The 26,745-nt window shown below is 40.1% G+C and overlaps 2 protein-coding genes and 1 long non-coding RNA gene across 4 annotated transcripts; 1 reads left to right on the plus strand and 2 right to left on the minus strand.

The window, feature by feature from the left end:
- Window positions 1-808: 808 nt before the first annotated feature.
- Window positions 809-5,637, minus strand: LOC126409242 (uncharacterized). 2 transcript variants are annotated; one of them, XR_007572097.1, is made up of 5 exons: window positions 5,520-5,637; window positions 5,294-5,380; window positions 3,932-4,057; window positions 2,581-2,687; window positions 809-1,667 (listed from the first exon to the last, which is right to left on the minus strand). XR_007572097.1 is itself a non-coding variant. In XM_050075275.1 (4 exons), the coding sequence occupies exons 2-4, from the start codon at window positions 5,360-5,362 to the stop codon at window positions 1,488-1,490; spliced, it is 408 nt and encodes a 135-aa protein (XP_049931232.1). In that variant the 5' UTR covers window positions 5,363-5,380; window positions 5,520-5,637; the 3' UTR covers window positions 809-1,487. The 2 variants fall into 2 exon arrangements, 1 of the variants encoding a protein (XP_049931232.1); XM_050075275.1 differs by lacking the exon at window positions 3,932-4,057 and having other exon boundaries at window positions 809-1,719.
- Window positions 4,682-5,665, plus strand: LOC126409244 (uncharacterized). The gene is made up of 3 exons (XR_007572101.1): window positions 4,682-5,010; window positions 5,324-5,402; window positions 5,547-5,665. It is a non-coding gene; the product is annotated as an uncharacterized LOC126409244 (long non-coding RNA).
- Window positions 5,666-7,169: 1,504 nt separating this feature from the next.
- LOC116266990 (cyclic dof factor 2-like) lies at window positions 7,170-10,521 on the minus strand. Its single transcript, XM_031648537.1, has 2 exons — window positions 9,963-10,521; window positions 7,170-9,115 (listed from the first exon to the last, which is right to left on the minus strand). Exons 1-2 carry the CDS (start codon window positions 10,116-10,118, stop codon window positions 7,700-7,702), a joined length of 1,572 nt encoding a protein of 523 aa, XP_031504397.1. The 5' UTR covers window positions 10,119-10,521; the 3' UTR covers window positions 7,170-7,699.
- Window positions 10,522-26,745: the final 16,224 nt, after the last annotated feature.

A 26,745-nucleotide genomic window follows, 5' to 3' on the forward strand; every position in this document is an offset into this window, starting at 1 on the left:
ACAACTACTTTATACAGTTGATTTTTCATATTGACAATAAATAAATCTTCCAAACTAAAAAATTAAATCAGATATTCAATTCTATGATTACTGTGATCGTACCCTCTGTATGGTATCAAATATTGGCGAAAGCACACTAGTGTCATAATTTCACATTTTGTTATGGCGAATTGAGGTACGGCACTTAAAACCCATCCTTGTGTCAACATGTTTTGTAGGTAAACCCATTCCTGTGTCACATGTATTGCAATGGTACAAAGACAGCAAAATGAGAAGCAAACAATGAAATTCAACTAGTCATGCATTATTAGATGCATGGTGAAGAGAAACAAAAACGGATCTTGTGTTTCCAATTCATAAGAACACAGAAAGTACCCATAAATTGTTATCTTCCTAGAGAGAGAGAGAGAGAGAGAGAGAGAGAGAGAAAGAGAGAGAGAGAGAGTATACTGTGCAGTATCTTTCAGCATTAAAAGTTAAAACCCTTAACAAAACAAATGCCTTTGCTCCAATCTCTAAATGATGTGTGCATATCATTAATTTGATATGTTTCAGTTATAACATATTGTTAAAAACAGAAAATGCTTCCGATGTGGCACCATTTTGTCCTAGACATATCATAAGAGCACATAACTCCTGTAGGACGTAGGCTGAACCTTAGAATTGCATGCTATAAATTGAACTGATGGCCACACTCAAATAACATTGATCATATGCAAAATCTCATTCAATATTATAACATTTGAACCTTTAAACATTTGAACGAATTTGTTGGAGACCCTAAGAATTTGATGAAATCTCAAAATGCAACTACTAGAACATTAACCAGATTTCATACCCTTCATTTTCATGTCTTAAAAAATGGCCTTGATTTCATACCCTTCATTTTCATGTCTTAAAAAATGGTCTTGGCTTCATCCGTTTGCCCCTTTGCTTTTCCATCCACCAAAATGAAAAATGGTATCTGCATTGTATTTGCATTAACCAAAGAACTTAGTGTGAGTCATATCTTTGACAAGCTTTTTTGCTTGAACAAAGACTCTGTCCACTGTATGGACATTAAGAACCGAGCTGTAGTGAAATCAATTTGGTGAACAACTTTCAGTTATCATTTGATGCACAAACTGCTAAAATAGTCCCATAGATGACCCTGTCTATGTAAAGACCATTACAAATAAGTTCTTTGAAGACTTGGAGTGCCTATCCTTAGTTTTTTTGCAACCTGCAAGCAGTTGATAATGAACAAAAAAAGCAGATCTGACCAGCTAGCTGTAACTACATAAGCAGAACATACTAGACAAGTAGATAAAAGCTATTCCATTATTCCAGGGACATTGTCCATATGGTAAATGGAACAGCAAATTGGTCAACCAATTCTGGTCAAAATGGGAATGAGACACCAGACATACAGGATTATGTGTCTTGATATCTAGACTAAGACCACCCTTCTTCATAACAAGTTTATTCTGGTGTTAAGCTTGCCATGCCTAACAAGACAACCAAGAAGCGCAATGCATACTTTCAGCATTGTATCCTGTGGATTCATCTCCCTTGTCATTGTATACTTGCAACGCTTTCACAAGATTATGGTTTTCTCCCATGAATTTGAGGACTGTACCATGGGATGCAACATTTACATTGTCACACTTCCGCATCCAATCAAAAAGCTGTTGAAAACCAAGTAATATGACATCCACTGACACAAAAGTATACCAGAATCTACAAGAATTTATATATGTTAGAAAAAAGTAGCAAAAATGTTGTGATATATAGCATGTCATACTCACATTTTAGTATAAGGAAGATCTTTGCACGTTGTCAACATATGATATTTTTAGGCAAAATATACTCTCTCTCTCTCTCTCACGTGTCTCAACAATTTTGGAGGTGACTGTATGAATCCATGTTGGAACCAGGTTGCTACTCAAAGTATCGTGTGTCAAGCAACAATTCCTGACAGTTAGAATTCTTTGTATTGCATAGAAGGGAAAAACAGGATAAAATATCGCTTGAAAAAATTCAAGGGATTCAATAACTAACTGGTGATTCAGTCTCACTTTTCCAGCTCTTGGTTGTAACTGCTGACCCTTGAGATCTGGACGAGAGAGAGAGAGTTAAATGTGGCATATTTGGCTGCTACGACTTTGATGTACTTTACCACATGCAATCGTCTAGTTTGAGGCCACATAAATGCTGAATAGAATTGGTAGTTGGTACTAATCGCCCAATCTTGGCAACTCACCCTAATCAATGACCTCCTTCTGGTCCCCCATAGTGTAGAACTTCATGTCCTAATCTCATGAATAATTAGTTCTTTCAAAAGTTTCCCACAGGCAGCAAATTACCAAATAATCCTGATGCAACCTTCATATACCAAATCACTCTAGGGCTATAAAACTTTGATTTGGGACACATTCAACTGCATGACAAACTCACTGCATAAAAAAACCTCTGGAATATCAAATAGCCACATGTTACATGATTGCAAATTAACCAACTATGAAACACCAATAGGTGAAAATAACGTCAATTAATCAAGTAAAACAGCAAAGTCCATATATTATCAATTTTTACACATACATGGAATACTCACTGCATAAGAAACACCTCTGGAAGATCAAACGGTCACATGTTGCACGATTGCAAATCAACCAACTGTATTTCAGCACACTATCTATGGCAGCATTCTGTTTAGAGACAAAAACAAATCGAGATGCTTAGATCAGTCTATACTTGCCACAACTAATAGAAAAATAGTGTGAGCAAGAAGTGGTTACAAATAAAAATTATAACAGAGAATGACTTTTGTAAGTCTAACAAATTATTAACCACCCATAGCATGCACAAAAAGGAAAAAAAACATGCAACTGCTCATATATTCGCTTACAGCTTATGCTTCCTGTATAGGCCCCATGATGGCATCCTCCCTTGGGCCTCAACTCAAAGTGAATATTTGGCATGAATGCAATTGCATATACAGCAAGTGCTCGTGCATGTAGACATTAACTAACCATGCAAGTGTTCACTTGTTTGTTCAAATTGAATACATGTCAATATCAAGTGTCTAAAAAATTAAGGAGATTGAACTTGTTCCTAAAATTGGATTAGGGATTTTAAAGCATGGAAAGAAAAGAATGAACATTATGATCATGATTATCAGCATGATGATGTTTATAAGCGATTAGAATGGTCCGCAACACTGAAACCAAGAACATGGGCTGATCAATTATTCTATACGTAGAAGAAACACACACACACACAGAGAGAGAGAGAGAGAGAGAGATTTGAAATCCAGATGCAATACTTAAGGTCTCCTAGGTTATGTACATTCATCTTTTTGTAACCAGGATCCTTTCTACTTGCAAACAGAACATTTGCCACAATCATTTCAAGTAAAAGTTACTGCATATGCACATATGAGCATAGTTCTGTATAAAACAATAGTTCGTTAATACAAAGTGGATAACTCATTACAGATTCCTTATCATGAAGTCACTCGTTATAGATTCTTCATCATGTAGATGCGTTGGTTAGGCATGAAGAAAGGAAGGCAGTGTCTAAGACTCTAAAGTAGCCAGGGACAAGCTATATTATATGAGACTATAACATTTGTAGGCTGCAAAGGACATTTGCAGGTTTAGCAATCCTGCAAAGGCGCATCACAATGCCTACAGAACTATCACAGTCGAAGTATGATATGCTCAGGAATTTAAGCAAAAGTAGCCTGTATCCTTCCAGGAATTTAAGCAAAAGCAACAGCTTTGATAAAAGAATACTTTGAGCAAGTAATCCAAAGCATGATAAGAAAGTACTAATCATGTATGTGAGACTGCTGAAACATCATTGATGCTTTTAGAAGCATGACGTAAGATTTACGGGATAAACAACATTACTCATTAATATGTCATGAAAAGAAAACCTATGTGCTTACAGTGGTAAATTAAGATTAACTTGCTCAGGATGATAATGCACATTTTAGAGAGGTGGTTCGGTTGCTCATGTATAGAAAGATCTCAAATGTGCTGTCTCAGCACAAGAGAAATAGTTCTTAGGGTACCTGAAAACACATGTAATCGACCATTAAAAGTGCAATGAGACTGTCGCTAAAAATATCACAAAACATTTCTATATCATAAACCATCGCTAATGCTCTGTGGCTAAAGGTTTTTAGCACTGCATTTTAAAATTTCAACCATGGCAACATTCGGCAGCTGGATATATATATATATATATATATATATATATGGAGGATTCACATTTGTGTATATGAGATATTGCCGGATGGCTAAAAGTGAAAAAACTATTGTCCAAAGCACTATAAACCATTGCTAAAGGTACCATGAAACCATTATTGCACCATAAACCAGTTGATATTGTTTTTTAGCAAAAGATTTTAAGTTTTAATCATTCGGCAACATCCAGTAAATTTGAATTGAGGATTCAATTTGGATGCCGAATGGTTAAAAATTTAAATTAGTCACCCAAATTAAAGTACTAAAAACCATTGCTAAAAGCACACCATAAACTGTCTTCTAATGATTTTGTAGTGAATGTCCTTTTAATGAAAAAAAAAAATTATTTTTGCCATCTGACGGCATCTGACCTCTCGCTGTGTGTCTAGTATATATATATATATATGAAGCTGGACATCCTTCTTTTCTAGTGCATATGGAGTATTTTTCAGAGATTGCCTTGTTCTTTTCCTTCCTTACTCCCTGTCCCTCTTCTCTGCCCTTCCCTTTGCTTCATGGTTGCGGTCAACTAAATGCGAAGCGGAACACTTAGCCCAACACCCGTTGTTGTTGGCCCAACACAATACCATTGCCATCGCTCCAACATCAGGGGAAGATTTGGGGATCTCTTCTCATTGCCCTCGGCCAACAGCATATAGTGTCGGTTTTCCAACCCAGGTTCTTTCTCACCTGCTCATAGTAGCAAGTTTGCTCCAATTGACTTTTGGGTCGATCCCTCCTAGGCTCTTAGCATTGGTCTTTCTTTTCGCAATTCAAGGTAAGCCATGAAAAGTTGAAGTTCATGAATTTTCTAGGATGTAGATTGCTTTTCAGGACAAGTGCTCTTTGGATCGTCTTTTCTTCAAGGCCAAAATCAGAACGGGACGTACCAAATTATAAAATTTAAAAAAAAAAACTGATATTTATAACTTCTTTATAATAGTAGGTTTTAATAATGTAAAAGGTTATAACTGATGTTCTCAAATCTCATATACTCAAGATGTTTCATTCACCCATAGAATGCAAGGCATGATTAGTCAGACTCCAAGAAGGTGAATTACCTGATCGTCTTTCGCTTTCACTTTCTCCAGCATGCATAAACGCACGCCAGATCTCAGTCGTTTGAGCATTTCGCGGAGGTCTTCATACTGCCATAAGATGAAACTAGCGGTAAGTGTATTTATTTTCCTCCTGTTTAAATTGAGACGGCATTAAATGTTGTGTCCTAAGACATTCCGTCCAAAAATAAACAAACGCGTCCTTGGAATTCGGAACTCAAGAACTGACCTTGAGCAATGCGTGTGTCTGAAGCAGGCGACAAACGGAGAGGCCTCCTCAACTAAAAGAAAAAATGGGCAGCCATCTGATTGAAAGGAACAAAATGCCCTGAAGAAGGGATGGTTGCTTTGGATGAAATTAATGTCAATCAGTGATGAATCTCATCGATTCAATTGACAAATTACGCACTTTTAATTTCGACGGTCTAGATGTGGAACTACATCTTTCGTTGGAATAATCCGGCAGAAGATGCTTTACTGGGAAAGTGATTACAAAAAACAAAAGTTTTTCAGAAAAGAGAACTTTTCTCTTTTTGTGACTTTTCAGTGGTTTTGCCAAGATTCCTAAACATGGCATAGATATTAAAAAACTGAATGCAGGTGAGATCTGGAGAGCTACTCGAAGCAAAGGAGAGACTCACTGCTGCAATAAGGTAACTGGAGCAGCCAGACTGCTCAAGCTAATTGGCTTTTGTATATGGATAAGCGCAGGAGTCCAATTTTGTGTATTATAGTCAAATAGAAAGCAGCAATGAATGTGTGGAATTGGATGGCGAGGAGGCATGGAAGAACTCCTTTCCAGCCAATCAATTTTGTAAGGTGATTAGGGTAGGTGCTTAGATAGCTCTTGCTTAAATGGGAGAAGGCACACTGGTCTGGTCAGAATGTGGGAACACACAGGTATGGTTTGTGAAGAGCAAGAAAATGAAAGATCTCCCATTCACTTAATTCACATTGCAGACAGAATGGTGAAGAACAAGAGTGGTTTTTGCGTTTCTGAAACCTGAGAAAAATCTTTAATGGTCGCTGAGAATGGGATTGACATGACTATGAGGAAATAAGCTTGGCAGAATGGGGACTGTCTCTGCCTGGAGACAAAGGCACGCCGATCTTCATCTATGCATCCAATAAGAGCCGGAAAAGAGGTTGCTGGGGCCTCATAACATGGTAGAGGGAGTGGCCAGAGCAATGGAGGAGGACTGAAGCATCAAAGGAGAGAGTAGAGATGGCTTTGAGTAATATTTCTGTTACTGGGGGTAAACCTGGTCAGTATGGGGCTTATGCGACAAGGTAGTTTTGGGTATGGTTTTTTCTCTTTTGATCCGTAGATTCTCTAACTGGGGATCTGTTTTTGTGTGGCTGTGTGAGTCTGTAGCAGCTATGTTTTAGCTGCTGGATTTTTATTCTTTTCAGCATGCTATGCATTCGCTATTTTTTTTTTTTTTGCATGTATCCATTTTTTGCCAAAAGAGATCGGAAGCCTACCATCCAGCATATCCTTTACTGGCAAGGAGAAAAAGCAAACGACCGAAAAAGAGAGAGGACACAGGGTGACCTTCACGCACGTCTGCAGGTTTCACTCCTTTCTGAGAAGGCAAGCCTCTTCTTCCGCTTCAAAATAATGGGGTTCTAAGCAGAACTCCCAATCGCAGAGCCCTTGTTCTGTACTAAAGAGGGAGAACTGAGAAGGAAAGTCAGCGTGATTTCAAGAGTCCAACCAAAGGTTGACCATGCAGGCCCTACGGGTTGGATCACTGCTTTCACTACACAAAACAACGTTGTAATACCTGTGCTTTGGCACCTGAATCTAAAATAGCCTGGAATGAGGGCAAGGCTATGCCACAGAATTACCAACATAGAAGAAGCGAACAAAGAGGGATAAGCAAACAGACATTTCTTCAGTGATTAAGTTCTAGACACAATTAGGAACAAGTATTCCTTTATGGAGACCAACATACATAAGATACCAAAAGATCAAGTCGCGTGTCCCACTTACTGATATCAGCGGTCAGAGTAGTACACGGTTTCAGACCATTTACATGCAAAACACCTTTATCAGAACTTGAGCTAACAGCAATAGCATCGCTCTCTTTTTCCCGCAAAAAACTTCTCACCCGCCCAGCCCTCACACACAGCCAGAATGCTCCTCTACTATGTACAGAACACCACCGTTCGGTGGTCAACTTTAAAAGCTGCCCTGTCAGGTCACTTGGCAGCTATAGTGCGTTTAAACCCTCCAGTGCTAGACCTCCATCAAGTTCCAAACCACACACCTCCACTGGCGGACAAGAAACTGCTATCCCGATGAGAGAGCGCATCACAAATTCGCTGGTAAATCCATGAAGCAGCAGAATCCTTTATGGATGGAAGCAATCTTTTTCATGAAACAGAACTGAAGATGCTAATGGATTAGGTGCTCTCCTGAAATGTTTGTGACCGGGATAATGCAGCAGGATTAGCGTGCAAGACTGGTGAATCATCCGGGGTGTTCTCCTTGGTTTCCGTTTTGAGTTGAAACGCTTTCACAAGTCCACCCTTTGTAGCACCTTCACCGCATTCATGTTTGATACCTAGGGTAGCCCAAATAGAGCTTTTAGCAGCCTCATCTGGATCATCAATTCTGAGCGTCTTCGGTACCCATAGACACCTCTCCGGCTTGTCTTCAGTCTGCAGGTTTCTATCCCTAGAATGCTTCCCTAGGGTTGGAGAACTACTTTCTGAACAGCTGCTGTTACTGGTAGATGAAGTAGTTGATAAACAAAGAGCAGAACCCATCCATGGCATACTCCATGCTCCACCAGCCCAGCCAGGCATACAGCCCCAATATGATGCTGGAACAAATGGAAATGGAACGGCAGGTGCACAGAAAGCAGGGGCAGCAACTATCGGAGGTGGGCGCCATTGAATTGAACTAGGACTGCTGTTTTCTGGACCACAATACAATTTTGAAGTGCAATGCGCAGATTGTACAGGAGCAATGGCATTCCATCCGGGGTTCCAAGGATATGGCCATGAAGCACCAGCAAAGCATTGAATGAGTGGAGTCGGACGTTTACAATCACTTGAGTTGCCCCCTTGTTCCATATTAAGCATGCTCTCTTGCAACTCGTTTGCCTTGCTAGTTGGAGCTGTCACCGAGCCGCATGATAACTCCTCTACATTTTCACCACATGCAGCAGAGTGCACCTCAACATTCCTTTTAGCTGTCATAGCCGGCTCCCCTAAGTTTAGCACTGTTGTCATGGATTCACAAAGTGGTGCTTCAGACCCAAACTTAAGAACAGTGCCGTTGCTCTTCAATGCCCTTGCTGGTGGTGAAAGACCACAAGAGATAACTTGAGGATGAGTGGCAGCTGCTGTGTCTACCCTGGCAGTGGCCATGCCTTCAGACAACATTACATGCCGATAATGTGATGCAGAGTGTTTATTCTTGCGCCTACCAGCACCAATAGGCACATTTCTCATTGTCCCACCTGCTGTCCAGTACCTTTGGCAATTCTTACAGAAGTGCCTCGGTTGATTAACATTGTAATTGTTGTAATAACAGAACTTGGTGTCTAGACTGTTGCAGCGTGGACAAGGGAGAACCTTGTCTGGTTTCTTCAACGCTTTCTCGTTTCCAGATTCAGTTTCATTATGATCTTCCTCGGCTGCTTTTGCTGACTTGAAATTGATAGATGCTTTATCACACTCAGGATTTGCATCACTTGGCGCCCTCACTTCTTCCCTGCGATCATTCAAACAAGAGGAAGAGGCACCAGGCTTACACGCTTCTTCCAGGCAAGCTACTGTTGGGTCATCAAGTTTAGCTTCTCTGCAAGCATCCTGAGAATTGGAAGAAAAATCCGAGTGTTCAGAATGAAAGATTATTGATCAGCATGCGCGGATGCATACACACACACACAGAGACCAACAGTTTACTCACAATCTACACCATCTGCTTTCACAAAATATCTCTCTGGATCCTCCGACATTTAGCCAGACAATATATCAATTCTTCTTGCGCAGCCAACTGTGATGGTATAAATGCAAGAAGAATATGATTCATGCAGTAACAGCAGTGCTGTGAAATTCTCGACATGCAGATGCAGAAATCTTTGTATAATTCTATTGGGGTACAACAAACCATACTGGTAGAGTCCAACTCCTAACATGAAACCGTAAGAGTCATCAGGAAGAAAAGAAATTTGGACCTAAAGATGGATGAAATAGATTATAAACTCTTTTCTCTGGAGAGGGGAAAAGAGAAAAGCAATGGGCTGAAGCTGGGGCAACGACAAAGGGGTCGAAGGCTAAAAAAATCTAACTTCACGCACAAGAACAAGAAAAAGGGCAGATCGATGTGTATCTAAGACAAGACCCAGATGCTTGAAACATCGGTGTGAAAGATAGGACTCGTATGTCATCCGAATTAAGGGAAACAAGGGGGGGAAATGGACGACTAAACAGAGGAATGAAATTGAATCTAGGTCATCGCAGTTTGGACAACCAACCGTACCACTCTTTTCTTTTTGTGGCACAAACAGAGAAACTTCTCTCAGGGTTTCCAACTCTGCAGAAACCATAGAGAGGTGTAGCAGAATGAGGATTACCGATGCTCCACTGAATACCACCAAGTCTCTGTCTATCTCCAGATTAAACAAAGAACAAGAGAGAGAGAGAGAGAGAGTACCTCATCGTGTGTGGGTGGGGAGGATGGAGGTGGCGTGGGAGAAGCTACGTCGGAGGCGTGGTCGGCGGTGAAGGAATCGGCTGCCTTGGCCTCCTGCACCGGGATGGTCTTTCCGAAAAGCTTGATGGCCGGATCCCTGCTGCTATCAGAAGACATATCCCCTTATCCTTCCCCCAATTCTGACGCGTCGATCGAAGCTGGGCAACGGTGGGGATCACGCCTCAGCACGAGGAGGTGCAGAGTAGTTCGTCGTTGCAGCCGTTTCTCGTCAGGGCGCATATCCGGCGATGTCGTTCGCCGTCGTCTCCTCTCGTCTTCCCTGTGCTTGCTTCTCTAGCGCCTCCTCCTCCTCCTCCTCCTTTTTCTTCCTCTCTTCTTTGGCGCCGAGCAGAAAACAGAGAAAAGGCAAAAGGGCGGAACTGAAAAGGCGACCTTCTCCTTCCCACGAATCAAAAACAAAAACAAAAACAAAAACAAAAGAACGGGGGTGGGGAGGAGGGAGAAAAGGAGGAGTAAAAGGAAGCAAAAGTGGATGAAAAGGGGCAAAAAGGAAGAAGGACTCGGTTGAGGTGGGAGCACCTCCACTCGGCTGGGCTGGGTAGGGTAGGCCAAAAGGTGAACGGCGTTAAGTTAACTCCCGGGGCGGGGCGGGGCGGGAACCACAAACAACTCCGGTTCGACGCCTCTCTCTCTCTCTCTCCTTTTCATTGGCTAACCAGCTGACTGAAGGGCGTGTGTCCAGCGTGGCAGCCCAGTCAGCAAACCCCCTTCCTTCCTCCCAGCTTCGAACGTGGGCCACCCATTCTAATGTCTCTGGATTAAATTTCCCACGTCAGCAAACGCAGGTGAAGGCTCACCTTTTCTTTGAGCCTCCACCACGCAGAAGGCCCCGCCACAAAAAAAAAAAAAAAAAAAAATCCACGCTCTTTCCCCTTCTCTCTCTCTTTTTCTCTTTCCCGTACTTGAGAAAAAGGAATGCGATCCGTAACGAGCAAAGGAAACTCGGAGATCTCAACACGTAAAAGAAAACGCAAAAGGAAAAAGGCAAAAAAAAAAAAAAGGAATAAAAAGAAAAGCAAAAGAAAAGGCAGAGCTTTGCCACCCCACCACATACTTTTTGTGAAATAGTTCCTCCCTTACATATGGGGTGTATTATTAAATATTTCTTGGTGTACACCCTCCCTCATTTAATATAATCGCGTCTCTCTTCCAAAACAGCCTTTTGTTGGACCTACGCAGGTGTAAGTAAAGAGGAACGAGGTTATCTGTTTTATCCAGAGCGGAAGGGAAGGGAAGGGCGAACAAAGCAAGAAGAGATGCTTCTGCTATTCATCACACCCTCATCGCCTTCGTGGAAGGCATCTCTCTCTCTCGATATATGTATATAGATGTGATTTCAATGGTGAGATAAAGATGACGTTCCAAATGATGGTCTTGTACTAGTACACGAAAGGGAGGTGGCGAAATCTAACGCCCACCTGATGACAGGTCCCTCTGCCTCTACCTGTCCATCAAGCTCAGCAGTTAACTAAGCTCCCTGGGGCCGAGTGATGAATCAATACATCCTTCGCTCTCCTCCAACAACACTTCTAGTTATGGGGGTCGTTGATTAATTGGCATACTGGAAGTACGGGTAGCTACTTCCTCAGTCTGTGTCTTGTTAGAACAAGCTCAGCCACCCTGTCAAACACCAACACGGACGCACGCGAACGCTTGAAGCTGCGCTTTGGACTCGCATATTCTTAAAACCCAAACTCTCAAAACGTAGATGGAAAACGGAAGACCCAAGACGAGTTCAGCGGCCAATGAAAAGATACCGCCAAAGATCAGAAAAGGAAATATAATTTTGTAAAGCAAGAAGTAAAGGCGAAACGAAAAAGGTTCGTTTCGTATAAAAGTAATCGATCAATCAATCAATGGATCGGCTTTCTTCTTTGGAGAGAGACGGTAAAGAAGGCGGTAGCTGCTGGCCCACCAACCCCTTTCTTTTTTCCCTGCCATGCATCACACGTCATCTTCCCTGCCATGTCATCTTCCTTTCCCATATTATATTATTCCTTTCTTGTGGTCCCCTCCGAAACCAAGACGACAAAAAGAAGTAAAAAAGAAAATAAAGAGAGTGAGCGGAAAGGTACCACTACTCGTGCCCGTCGCTCCCTCTCGTCCCCTCGACTGTTTCTCGATTTTTAATCCTGTGGGAAACGCGTTTCCCACTCTTATTCAAGCCCATCCATACGTACGTACGTACGCGTGTCTTTTGCTCACATCCAATCCAAACCGCTGCTGTTCCGTCCCATCCCCATTTCCCAGTCTTTGGAACGGAAGAAAGACATTGGAACAGATAAATGATTAATGTTATAACCAGAAAATTAAGGCTCTCAATTCTCTCGCCCAATTTTCCTTCTGGGGAAGGAATTTTTTGAGCAAAAGACAACTTCGCTTTCGCATCTTTCCGCCCTCCCACCTCCGAACATCTTTTGGCCTTTTTTTCTTCTTCTTTTTTAGCAGTGCAGCACGTCATTTCTTTATCCGGGAAGCTGTTGCCCCCGCCAGGACTTTCTCGCAAGCAAGTTGGGCCAGAATAATAAAAAAGAAAATGTGAAACCAATTACAAACAAACACCAAATGATGTTGACTGTTGACTTTTTCAACCCTTCCCCAAGGGCAGCATGTGCATCTTCCTTCTCCCGACGGAAAAGCGGAGATTTCAGGGAATACCCAAGGAGATCCTTGTCTTTTGAAGGAGACCAACTCTAGGGCCGGCAGATGGGCTTTGCCTCGGCAACCACTGCCCACATTAAGGATGTTAGATTTTATTGAATTACAAAGAGTTTAGACCCCAGTAGACAGATTGGCTAAATTTTAAAAAACAAAACAATTTATAAACAAATGCGTATTTGATACGTAATTTGGCACTTGAGTCTGAATTCATTCAGAATGTAAAACCTGCATGATTGCGTCTGTTCAAATCACTTTTAGCAATTATAAAAATCATAGCGTCCACATCTAATAGCATGCCTATGTTCAGCTTGAGCTCCATGTTTTTACATCGATTTGTTGAGCAAGAGGGGACTAACTCTCTTTTTAAGTGGCGTACAGAAGGTCTAAGGGACCGACCTGCGACCAGCAAAATCGGAGCTCTTCTCAATCACGTGCTACTTGACCCACCATCTTTCTTACTTTCCTCTCAACTGTCGGGAAGGAGGAGCCCCCACAATGTCCTTTTTCCCATTTCCTCCATACCTTTTTCCCAAGATGTTGAATGAATATGCATTTGGCTGTTTGGCAATAATTCTCTTCCGTAATTGCTAACCAAAAAAAAAAAAAAAACTAATCAAGGGTCCCTCTCTATCTCTCTCTCTCTCTCTAGCTAGGGACCGTTTAATTCGCCGATGAAACACTGTAGAATAAGCGAAACGGTACGGATATGGCATGAAGTTGCACTCTCGTGATAGAGGAACCAGTGCATTTGCATCCGCCTTAGTAGCAGCGACGCCATTGCCTTCCCCGGAGCAGCCGCCAGTTCGACCGTAAATCGTCTGGCACGTAAGGCATCTCCCTCCATCTCCAAATCGTGCAGCTCTTTCTCTCTGTCTCAGACTCTCTCTCCTTTGTGTGCCATTGTTGAGGTGGGTTGAGCAATGAACCAGCGCTCGATGCGATGGAAGTGAGGAAGAAGGAGAGGTTATGGTGGCGGGAAAAAATGTGGAATTGGGGAAACAGTACAGGAAAGGTTGATGGGCGGGAAGACTAGGAGAAATAGAAGATCAGCAGAAGAAGGGGAATGTGACGGAGGAAGGGAGAAGAAGAATACCAACAATCAGGAGAAGAGAAAGAAATGCCGAATAAGGGGAAATGAACAAGAGAACTAACACCCTATTTGGATGGAGGGAAAAGGATGAAAATGATAGAATCTCTTTTGTTTGGATGGCAACTTAAAAAGGAGGAAAATGAAAGGATAAAGTAAAATGGTGTTTGGATGCAAAAGAAAGAAAAGTGAAAGGAAAGGAGAAACCAATCCCCTTGAAAATAAAGAGATCGGAAGGGAAAGATGTATTTGCTCTTTATGCAGCCTCCCTCAACAACGATCATGCAGGGGTATCTTTCTCTCCCTTTTTCTCTCTCTTTGTAGGCTGGAGAAACTCAAGGGAGGGTCTAGTCCCCCTTGGCCATCTCCTCTGCTCTGTTGCGCCATCAGGGGATACCAATGGCAGCAAAGCAGGGGAAGAGGCCAAGTCTCTCTGTTGCCATCGACAGGGGAGAAGGTCGAACCCTCCCCTTGCTCTGGAGAGGATCGGCCCCTCCCTCGCCTCTGCTGCCATCAGCAACAGACGATTGGTCTGCTGCCGACGGCAGAAAAGCTGGGGGAGGGGTCAGTCCTCTCCACTACTCTCGACATATGAAGACGCTGTCCACTGTTGGCAGCGTCTCACTCTTCTTTGTTCATTATTTTTTTCTGTTCATTGTACCAGTTGCATCTCAGCGTGTCAGGGGGGATGGTATGGCTGCCATCTCAGTGTGTTACGTGCCAACATACCAATAAAAATAATTCTTATGTTTCAAAAGGCCAATGGCAGCAAATAAGACATTAGTTTTCTCAATTTTTAATACAACCTGCTAAGCATTTATCTCTTCTTTGTTCATTATTTTTTCTGTTCATTGTATCAGTTGCATCTCAGCGTGTCAGGGGAGATGGTATGGGCCGTATGGCTGCCATCTCAGTGTGTTACGTGCCAACATACCAATAAAAATAATTCTTATGTTTCAAAAGGCCAATAGCAGTAAGTAAGACATTACTTTTCTCAATTTTTAATACAACATGCTAAGCATTTATCTCTGCTTTAGGTATTTCTCTCCAAGTTCTTTAGATGATCACTGCTGCTTGAAGCATCATTGACAAAATTCAAAAGAAATTGCAAATTTGAAAGAAAGGTTGCTAATGGTGCTAGGGTCACCCTCATAAGGCATGTTCTTTCTTCCTGCCGCCACAAGTCTTCATATTTGTATGCCTTCTAAGATAGTCAAATTGAAATAATCTCCTAAATATTGTTATAACATGACAAGAATGACAAGTGTAAGCGCCATGTGGTGAAACACTAAGCTGTTATCAAACCTGTAACTCAAGGCGGTCTCACTATATATTACTTTCATTCCCTTGAAGAACTAGAAATTACTTGTCAATTGATGGTAGGACATTTTCAGGGAATTTATTGTTGAGATGCAAGTAGGAACAGTAAGAAATAAATTCATTCAAACTATTGTATCTTATCAAGTTACCAGTGGATTCCTATTCATACGAACGGTAAGAAATGCTTCAAGCACGTTGATGGTTGCATAGATAAACTATGGGGTCATAAGACTCATCCTGTTTGCTTGGCCTTTTCACATTAATAGGTAAGTTCCCCGTCCCTAAATTTTATTTTTCATTGTTAATTTTTAAGGTGATAAATTACTTAAAAATTCATCTTAATAAAATAATAATTATGCTACATATAAATAATTTTTTTTTTTTTAAAAAAAATGACATACGACAGTATGAAATCGGGCCATATAATTGAATAAAAAATATTTTTACTTAGATAATAAGTTATAAAGTTCCCTTTATATAAATAGGGCATTGTTGTAAACCAACTTACATTCTTTCTTTCATTTCCTTTATATAGTTTAAACAAACATAATTCATTTTCTTTGTATCTAAACACGCTTTTATAATTATTTGTCTTCTTTCCCTTCTTATTTCCCTCTTCGTTTCTTTTATTTTTCTTTCATTCTTTTCCATCCCTTTCTCTCATCCAAAGAGGGTGTAAGAGAAGAGAGTGGAGAGATGCAATGGAAGTGAAGAGGAAGGAGAGGAGAGTGGTGGTAGGAAGAAATGAGGAGTTGGGGAAAGAACGACGGTGGGGAAGCAGAGGAGAAATAGAAGATTGGCATAAGAGTAGAGGAACGGGCGTCAGCTTGTGGCGAAAGATGATCTCGCCTTGGATGGCGTTATATTGGAGCAGTGGTGGAGCCAGAAATTAAACTTGTTGAAAGGCACTCTTAAGTTTAAATTTCAAACTTTAAAGAACATTCATATGTAAAAATTGAAAATTAATGAAGTTTTTATATGTAAATAAAGTAAATTCAGTAAGGTCATTGTATTAGAGGGTGCCAAGCTTTGGGTTTACGGTGTTATTTAAATCCTATCGTCCTTTATGCCAATGGCGTTCTTGCTGAAAGAGTAGGCGTAAGTCGACGAGTCGCTGGCAGTTGGACTCCCTGAGAGCTGATATAAAAGCCAACGACTTAAGCAAATTCTTCAGCACATACTGGATACGGCCTTGCGTCTTTAGTTAGAGATACCATTGAAATTATGAAGAACCAACCTTGTGTCGCTGCGTGAGCGCCCTAACTTTTCGCTGTCAGACAAATAACAAACGTAGTGGCAGAAAAAGCGGATTTTATGCACTCGCTTTTTAAAAGCAAATAGTCGTGTGGGGGCGTGTCTTGTTGTCCACTTTTCCTCTTCCTACCTTTTTCCATTCCCGGAAGCACGTCTATCCCACAAAATTCGTCTTCAAAGGTCAATGATTGTTAAAGCGAAGCGAATAGCTGTTGTTGTTTTTCCTTCTCCCCTTTCCTTCTTCCTGCCTTTTCCTGAAAGCACCCGCCCCCCGTCTTCAGGCTCCATGTCATATGTGAGTTGTTCCTCTTGGATGAGATGACAAGGAAACAATATCAGCCTTGGGGTGGGAATGGTAACGTAATTTATATGATGTATGTGAGCCATTCCTTTCCGGTTTTGTTCGGAGGAAAAAAAAAAACTCTGTAATTCTCTTGGCCTTGTTTTTGGTGTCACGTGGGCTGGAAACTCTCCCATTGTATTTGTGTCTGTGTGGCTGCGGGGCGCTGAAGCAGTGAGAGAGAGTTGGGTCCCACACCACCACAGATCTTTCTTTTTTATCTCTTCAACGCCATGTCACCGAGAGTCTCCCCTTCCCTCCTCTGCGAACGAACGAACAAACACGTGGTCATTTCCACCTCCGACTAACGCCCGCCGTTCCGATGAATTATTTTAGTCTACCCATCAATTATTCAAGTACGTGTGGGCATTCTTTCCAGTAGATTATCTATTCCAGCTTTTTGAGTTGACAGTTTTTTGCAACTTTGGTACTTTACATAGCAATTTTGATCCGTAAATGAAATAGCCGACACCAATGCACGCAAGTGATTTTGAACCAGTTTCTTGTAGTTTTTAAAAGTTAACGGTCATGTTTTTCACGCTCACAAAAATCTGATCTGATTTTAGTTCCTACATTTTTTTTATATAGTTTACATTCATTTATACAATCAAAGAACTTGAAAGAACGAGAAGCACATATACTATGAAGAACTCTTGAGGACCGCGCTAGGTGAACCAAATTACATTCTTTATCTGCACCGTTTGGCCCCCATCATTGCAAAACTCAAAAGACAGCGATGCTTTCCTTGGCTAGGAAGAATGTTACGTTTGGTGCACATGACATCTCCCATCCCACGATATGCAACGCAACTTCGTCATCGATCATCGGCTCTTGACATCAATCCATCTGCTGCGCCCGTGCAAAATCGTAGAAAATTTCTTCTTCCTAATGGGCCTGAGGAGACTGCTTCAGCCAATCAGAATGAGAGGAAGATTGCCAATTCAAGGCCAACCACAAGTTCAAATAATTTTCCATCACCCACCTCCTATATATTGAGCTTCCCGATCGAGCTATACATTAAAATCAGTTGAATTCCTCATCCCCCCTCCAACCGCGGGAATAAATACATATGACCTTTAGAACATAGCCACATGGACGTGTGGCGTTCATACTCTAGTTGCTTCAACGATAACCACAAATCCCTTTTCCAAGCGGTCCCACTCCAACCGCGAGCTAGCAATGCTCCACTCGTTTCTTTGATACCACTGATCGCCAGGCTACCCACTTCCACTAGTTTGCACATACTTTGGCCGCTTGCCCCATAAATAAGATGAGGCTTAAAATGATATACGACGTTGGAACTTGTGGTTCTTCCAGGATCTAATCGACGAGGCATCAAACTGCAATAGTAAATATTTTTTAAAAAACATTATTTAGAGAGGCGCTGGGCTTACATAAATGTGCATCTACTCTACCCCTTGGTACTTGTTCATTGTGATAGGCAACCCTTGCCATCTATCCTTCCATACATACCTCTTGGTTTTGGGTATCCCAGTCTACCAGTTTTATGGTTAGAGAGATTATATTAATCTATCTAACTAACCACCCACCTATGTGGTATGTGCATGGCTCCCGCACAAAACCCGAGAGAAGAATCTCATAACGAATTATTGAGCTTATATTCTAGGGTACTGCTAGTCAGTCTTATGAGAAAGCTAGCTTGACACCCGTGCGGGTTGATCGCAAATACACGATTCACCGATACTACTCAGTCTGCAAATGATAGAGCTTTAGAAGCCAACGAGTCAAACCAACTTTGAGTTTCGGAGGGAAAGCATTACACTTGGATGGTTGAAGAATACCAACAGCACTAAATATCCCAGGGGGGGAGACGCTTCTTTCACCCACAAAAATCCATCACTGTTGACCTTAAAGTTAATTATAAGGAGCACTTTTCTTACCGACCGTCATACCCCTAGCTTCTTCCGGTGAACATACCCCTAGCTTCTTCAAATTCGAAGATTATAAATGGAAAAATCAGTTAACCTTGTCCTGTACAAAAATAAAGCATGTGTTGCGTACAAGCGCTGACTCCATGAAATTAAAGCTTAAAATTGAAGCAAGGGATGAGGTCACTAGTTGCTTGACCAAGGACGCTCGGTTGCCCTGAGAGCCCTTCCATTACAATCATGAAGAGGCATGGGGGAGATCGAGTGGGTCACAGCGCAAGATTTCTTACATGACATTGCAAGGACTAATTATAGGACTAAAATATTTTCCTCTTCGGATCCCCTTCACATAAAAGGGGTGTTTGATGAGGCTGAAATTATATAAATTCTAGAATTAAAATTCTTATCTTTTTTTAAGAAATAGGAATTGCGTTCTTAAACAACAGATTTTGATTCTGGAATTATAGGCTCGTTCTTGAATTGAATCAAAATTTTGGAATTATAATTCTACCACAGCCGGTCAAATTAAGATTCTAAAATATTTGAATTTTTTCATCTCTTTTTAGGGCACATGTCATGATGGCTTTTACTTATCAATTTTAAAATTTTCATTCATGTCTTATCAAATGCATCGTTTTCAATTATGGAATCAAAACTCCAAACTATAATCACAAAGGAAAGCTAGAACCGTTTTCATTCTAAATTCTAATTTTTTTTAGAATAAAAATTTAAGGCCATCAAACACCCCCTAATGGAATTGTGTGTGGAGGATATACTGACCATCCTCCCTACCCCCTCCGCTACCCCCCAAATACAAGAAGGCTTATATTCTCGCCCACAATAGGTTGTGTGGTTGCAGGTAAGATGCACCATATATAATTAATCACTGTTGTAGATCTATACCGGTGTTTTTTTTTTTTTTTGAATTGCATGGAGAGAAAACAAAAAGGGGCAGTCCAAGCACTGCCCAAAATTTCAAAAAATTTTACACCAAATATTGAAATACGAATTTCTTGTACATTCTTTGCATGCTCTTGCTACTTGGCTTCCAAAATCATTTAGGTAAAAGAAAACCTATCGATGGGAGCTATAAATGCATCTTTCCCCTCTCTTAAGTACTAAGAGCATGCTTTAAAAAACTGATTGGCGTGATTAGCCATTCTGGGAATAACAGCGCAAGTAATAATACTTACCTCTTGGTTCGACAATTTGTAAATGAAATTTCGAAGAATAAACAGGCAGCTGAATAACCAGACACTAAATTTTACGATGAACCTATCGCCAGACTGGCTGCCATAACATCCATTAAAACAAATGAGATAATAAACAGACAATACCCCCCAAAAAAAATCTCCCTGTTCTCAAAATAAGCTAAATGAACTACAAGGAAACAAAGAGCAGTGACACAAATTTAATAGATTATAACAACATTCGGGAAACACTGTAGGAGTCAATTTGAATTTGGCAATTATATCATAACCTAATATGCACCTTACAACCATACAAAAGTAAAAGGGTATATGCTTCTTCAAGAAAGCCTAGCTTATAAGTGTCCATCACCTTATATTTAATAAGAAATCTAAAAATAATTGTAAGAACATACCCTTCAAGCACAAGATGTGGCGGAAAAGGATGATAGAACATAAGCATATTTTTAGAGTATTGGAAATAGAAGACTTTAAAATTCTGAAATTTATAGAAATTGGAAAACCTTACAGTGAAAGCCATTAAATGTCAGGTAAAAACCCATTTTTAGATGGCATATTCAATGTGACTGAACGAATAGATAGACAAAATTTTGTTTCAATTTCTAAAGAGAAATGAACAATACGAAGTTTAGGCTAACCGACAAATTTATCTTCACTAATTGTGATTTTTATGATCAAATTGCCAAGAAGGGTTACGAAATTATTCGAAATAACCTCCTGGAAGCAATATAACATGGCTCCTTCATAAATCACAACTCTTGGACATACATAGTTCCTTTGATGTCCTATTTAACATGTGTATATATGGACCGAATACATGTGAATTCCTAAGAACCTCATTCCACGAAATAGAATTGGATTTTTGCTGCCAAATTTCTCTCTCCATTGTTGCATAGTATTACAAGGAACGATGAAGGTTATTCATTTCCATAAAAGAACTAGATATCAGCTTGATCACGCTCTTGTAATTGGAGCAGTGTAATTTCCAATTCAATGTTCACCTTAACCCTTTCCAACAATGTGGTTGATGAATCTAGCATTTCACTGTATGTATATCAGATATTGCCTTGAGTATGGGCGGTAGGTACTCCGAATGTCCTTGTGCACCAAACTACTGCAAGAGCATTTTCTGCCATGGTCATCGACCCGCGATAAGAACCGTGGCGGATACTGACACGACTTCCCACCTCACCACCCAAGCCTTTATCCTTAGACATTTATGCTTAGTTATATATTTATGGGAACCTTTTCAGGGCATCTTTTTTTCATGCGATAAACTTTGGCCAATAGAGAGAATGAGGCCGTCTGTCGCGTCCGTCTCTTGCCATCACGGGGACGAAGGAAGTAATGACATTGGAGAGCACTCCGCCTCGGACGCCCTGACGAAGCTTGGCAACTTTGTGTCGTGAAACCCCGAAGATTTTGGGGACAACCTTGTGTCTGGCGATGCTCTCTGCCTCCGTTACAGGCCTTCCCCTGCCTCGGCTTGCCTGTTGTGAGCTCAATTCCGAACCTGCAACTAAGCAGATCAGCTATTCTTTGTATGTACATCTGTACTTCATGTCCCCAATTCCCAGGATTTTCCAAGCAACTTTAGAATAGCGAGAATGCCTCAGAGGCTTAAGCACAATCTCAATCTCCTTCTTCTATATGTGTCCACATGACGAATCAAGATTTCTAGGTCCCAACCACCTGCACCTCATAATTTCTGACTAGGATATTTGAACCTTAAGGGATTATTTCACATCATAACTTTTGCCTTGAAGGTTTGGCCCTTTTACACAACTAATCTGATCTCTTAGTGGTTTCCTTTCTACTAAGGCTGCACACGAGCCCAGTCGAGCTCAAGCTCGCCCAGCTCGAGCTCGACTTGGCTCGAAATGCTCGAACTCGAACTCGAACTCGAACTCGAACTCGAGTCGAGTTCCTAACACGAGCTCGAGCTGGACTCGACTATACATAGTCGAGCTCGAGCTCGGCTCGTCTAACTCATGTAAATTTAAGAATTAAACCAATAGTCGAGCTCGACTCGTTTAACTCGTTTAGTTTAAGAATTAAACCAAGTCGAGCTTGACTCGTTTAACTCGTTTACAGTGAATCAAACCAATTGCGGGACCAGTAAGTCAATTAGAGGCGCCAAGGTTTCTTTAGGGAGAGAGAAAGAGAGATGGAAAGTTCGGGTAATGATAACCCAAAAAGGTCAATCATTTAGAGTCCAGCACTTCAACAAACCCTCCTGCAGTTTGCACGTTACAAGATTGGAGACAGTCCTCTGTTATTTGCTAAATAGTAACTTTTGACACGAATATAGCACCAAGAGATCTATAATTCTTCAGTAGCATGCCTGATGAAAATAGCATGTTGTGGAAGACTCTACATTGCAAAAAGGACCCAGTCTGTTCCCATGCCAAAACTCAATTCATCCAATTCATCAGCTAGAAATCAATTGGAACAACGAAGGACCTGCAAATGGCCATAGAAATTCCTTCACAAGAATGAAATGACTCTTCCATGCACTCCTCAGGTCAGCAAGTTATCCACAGAGGTGGACAGAAGACAGCTGCTGCGTTATGACCCGTAATGCCCAGATGAGAAAAAGACGACAAGCACCATAGAGCTCTAGTGTCTGTGAGAATGTTTTCTGCTGCTAAAATGACTATTCCCCTTCTCTCTACTTCGTCTATGGATAATTCTCAAAATTACAGTAATAACACCAGTGGAAGCCATTGCGTAGCAACCTTGGTATGGTGCCAATTGAAGAGCAGAAAAATAACAGTAGTAACCAGCAAGAAAGTAAAAAAAGTTCAACCCAACTTCTCTCCCATGCATGCCAGGTAATGGGAACAAAGGAATGTTATGCTCTGGCTTCCAACCACAAAGACCATGGAGCATGACTCCAACTGAAAGTGCCGAATCAATGAACCATGGGAAGCTTTGGCCCATCCCAATTCTCTGAAAGACAACAGCTAACATGATTAAAGTTTACCAAAACATAATCACCATAAGTAACTATTTCTAGAACCAATTTATCAGCCCTACATACCTGATAAATAGGCCATTTCGAGGATATATGGAACCATTTCGAGGAAATAGGCCAAAGTGGGCAATTAAAGGAATACCTACAAAGGGCCATATGACAATTTGAAGCATGAGAAAGAAGCATCACAATCAGCCCAAGGGCAGGATGAACAAAGCAGACCAGTGGAACTGTAACTAGTGCTACAACAGCAGTTGGGTTTCTTTGTATCATGCAAACCACCTATTGAAAAGTTAGAAATAAGAGAAAGATGGGTTACATTTACCATACCCAGCAATGATACAGGTACCTTCCTGAAAACTGCACAAGTAAATGTAATTGCAATGGAAGCCCATGAATTATCTACTTTAGTGAATATGGAACCAGTGGCATAGACTTATTCTTAACTAGTATAGTGTAAAAGCAGATTTTCCCATTAGAGAATAGCAACTTTTTGTAAAAGATTATTGAAGTCCTATCTGTAACTATTACAACTTTAAATCAAATTGAAGCGTTTGGCAACACTACTTTCAACACAGATACTATAACAAACCATTTTTATCCGTTCAGATCTACATAAATTTTTTATAAAGGAGTGAGTATTATCTTTTTAACAAAACTGCAAAGACAGCTAAATGTATTTCAAGACAATTGGGTGTCAAACAATTTACAGGAAAACATAGAAGACATGGCCATCAACTTACGTCCACATGTTCATTTGTGTGCTCAAACACTCGTGGCCCATGTCATTTTAGTGGATGTGATGAAAGTAGATACCAGTGTATATCAAACACAGAGTTACTACCTGATGAGTTACATCAAACAGGAAAGTAAAAAAATCAATATCACTAGCAAATGAAGACAATACCATCAGCAAGATAGTGGTTTTATCAGATCCTGCATTTGATCCCCACATTGCAGGTGATGAATCTACTATAACAGTGTCAAGATACAAGTTTGGAATAATATGCAAACCAGATGTGGGGTCCCAAGCAAGTGCTACCGGTGGAAAGCAACGCAGTTTGCAGAGGCCTGAAATAAAGATCAAAGCTCTTGGTAAACAACTTATATCATCAGTAACATAAGCATGGTCAACTGTTCAATAATATTAAAATTTTGAAGAGACATGCTTGAGGAATAAAATACAGACACTAATGCTACAAGCCAAAGTTGAGAAACCTTATATATATTCATTAAAGAAAACAACAAGAAAAAAAACAAGCATTACCGAGAGGCAACTTGAATCATTCTAATGATATATATTCACTTGATTCTTCCTCAACCTGAAAGAAATACATATAGTCAATTGACAAATGATTCACAAAATATTTAATGAATACAATTTCTTCAAAACATACTTACTTTTGTTAAAACTTCATGCATTGGATCACCATCATTCTTTACCCAATTACCCAAACAAACCAAAGCTTCAACTGTGTTGGGCATCAATGAACTACGACTATCACTAACAATTCGACCTCATGTACTAAAAGCCTTTTTTGAAGCAACAGAAGTTATTGGAATTGACAACAGATCACGTGCCATTTGTGAAAGAATTCGATACTTAGATTCCTTATCCTTCCACCATTGCAAAATATTGAAAGAATCTTCATCATCATTATCATCATGCTTAATCAATCCGTCCTCCAAATATGTGTCTATCTCAGATTTGGTGACCTGAAAAGCAACATTCTCAGCTTTACCTAAGAACTTAAAAAATAGCTTTCTTCCACCACGTGGTGTGTCTCGACTCTCTCGACCTTGAATCCTAGAGGAATTAGTTGATGCAGTAGAAATATTGACATTCACTTCATTTCTTTGAATGTAACTTTCATAAATATCTTGTAAAGATTGTTTTATCGTTTGTATTTGTTCTTCCCTTTCTTCTCTTGACTGGTAAATTCTTGAAAAGACAAATTCTGATAATGTGAGTTTCACGCGTGGATCTAATATGGATGCAATAATCATTAACAAGTTACAGGGTTTCCAATATTTATCAAATTTGTCCTTCATTTTCACTGTCATTGCCTTCATAAATCCACCTTCATTTGCAACCATTTCCTGCAATATTTCTTGAATTCTCCAAATTTCAAGAAAATACAAGTTTGCTGTTGCATAAGATGACCCAGAAAATAAGGTGGACACATCATAGAAAACTTGCAGAAAATCACATATCACTGCTATTTTTTCTCAATCCTCAGGTCCAAGCAACCATACCATGCCTGGGTCTTCCATACTATATCTTGCAAAAGCATCTTTATATGCAAGAACTGTTTCCAACATAAAATATGTTGAATTACATCGAGTTTGTACATCTAACACTAACTTCTTTGTCGTTGAAATTTTCAACTCTTTTGGTGCACCTGCAAAACCATTGAGTCTTGAAGGTGAAACTTTGATATATTTTACTGCATCTCTAATGCTAATGATTTTATCTTTAATGGCACTCAACCCATCTTGTACCATCAGATTCAAAATATGTGCACAACATCGCACATGAAAAAATTTACCACCATAATACAAGTTGATGCCGCTTTTTTCCATGTTCTCTTTCAGTTTTTTGACAAGAACATCATTTGATGAAGCGTTGTCAACTGTAATAGATATTATTTTCTTTTTAATCTCCCACTATGCAAGATGCTTAGCAATTACATTTGCTAAAACTAGCCCAGTATGAGGAGGCACAACTTCGGTAAAGTTGATGATACGTGTTTGCATATTCCACTCTTTATCAATGAAATGTGTTGTTAATGCCATATATCCAAGTTGTTGGTTTGATGTCCACATATTTGTAGTCAAAGCAATCTTATCTACACCTTTGAAGAGAAGAAGCAATTTCTTTTTTTCATCTTCATATAATTTCATGACATCTCGCTTAACTGTCGATCTTGAAACTGACACCCAATTAGGAAAACCAAGCCTAAGAAGGAACCTAAACCAACAATTATCCACTATGGAAAAAGCATGTTCTCCTGTTGCCACTAGTTTTGCAACTATCTCTCTTATTGTTTGTGCATCAATGTTGGAACCCATTTCCATAAGCTTCTTCGTGACATCTGAAGTATTCCTAGATTTAAAACTTAAAATCGTTTGCTTTTTGTTAGCAAAATGTGTCAAACATTTGTGTCTTCTCATTGATGATGTAGATCTTCCTGCACTTATCGAAAACATTGTACTGCAATACTTACATTTTCCTTTTTTGATACCATTTACATTGACCTCGTCAAAATAATTCCATATTGTAGAAGTCTTTGCCCTTGATCTTTTTGCACCACTAATACGTGCTTTAGGAGCATCTATTGAAACTCCTTCATTTTCAGTGTTGTGCGAACTCATAGGAGTTTCATTAGAGGAATGTACTCCGATTGGGGTATCATCTGAACTCTGTCTCGAATCACATACTTGCTTGCCCTTATCAATGACATTTCTTTCTAAATTCGTCATTCTTCAAACTAGTAATTTTCCCTCCTGCTCAAGTTATTCTCCTATTTGAACATCATATTTGACAGAAACATATTACAATATAAGGGAATATGAAATGAAAAACACTAGTTCTTATTATTAAATATAAAAAACACGAATCATTGGGTTAAATATCATAAGAGTGGCCTATTTCAGTTATTGCATAAGAGTTGTAAATACATTTTAAACACAATACAGTCAAGACTACAAACATATACATACTCAACTTCTTTCTTTAGCTTAACTAAGGGGTATGGATCTCTAGCCATCAAAAGAATAGCTATGTTATCATCAAAAAAAGAGCAAAACCAGACATAATACTGGTGATGATTGATTCACATGAAAGTACCAAACATCCAGACCCCTTAGTTAAGTATGTATTTAAGTCAAAAAACAAGTATGTATATCTGAGATAAGACTAACTAGAAATATGCACATAAAGAATGTGAATGTATCCAAGTCATGACATCTGTACGCAATTCCAGT

This window comes from Nymphaea colorata, chromosome 1 (genome assembly GCF_008831285.2).
Source record: "Nymphaea colorata isolate Beijing-Zhang1983 chromosome 1, ASM883128v2, whole genome shotgun sequence".
In the NCBI taxonomy this organism is placed as follows: Eukaryota; Viridiplantae; Streptophyta; class Magnoliopsida; order Nymphaeales; family Nymphaeaceae; genus Nymphaea; species Nymphaea colorata.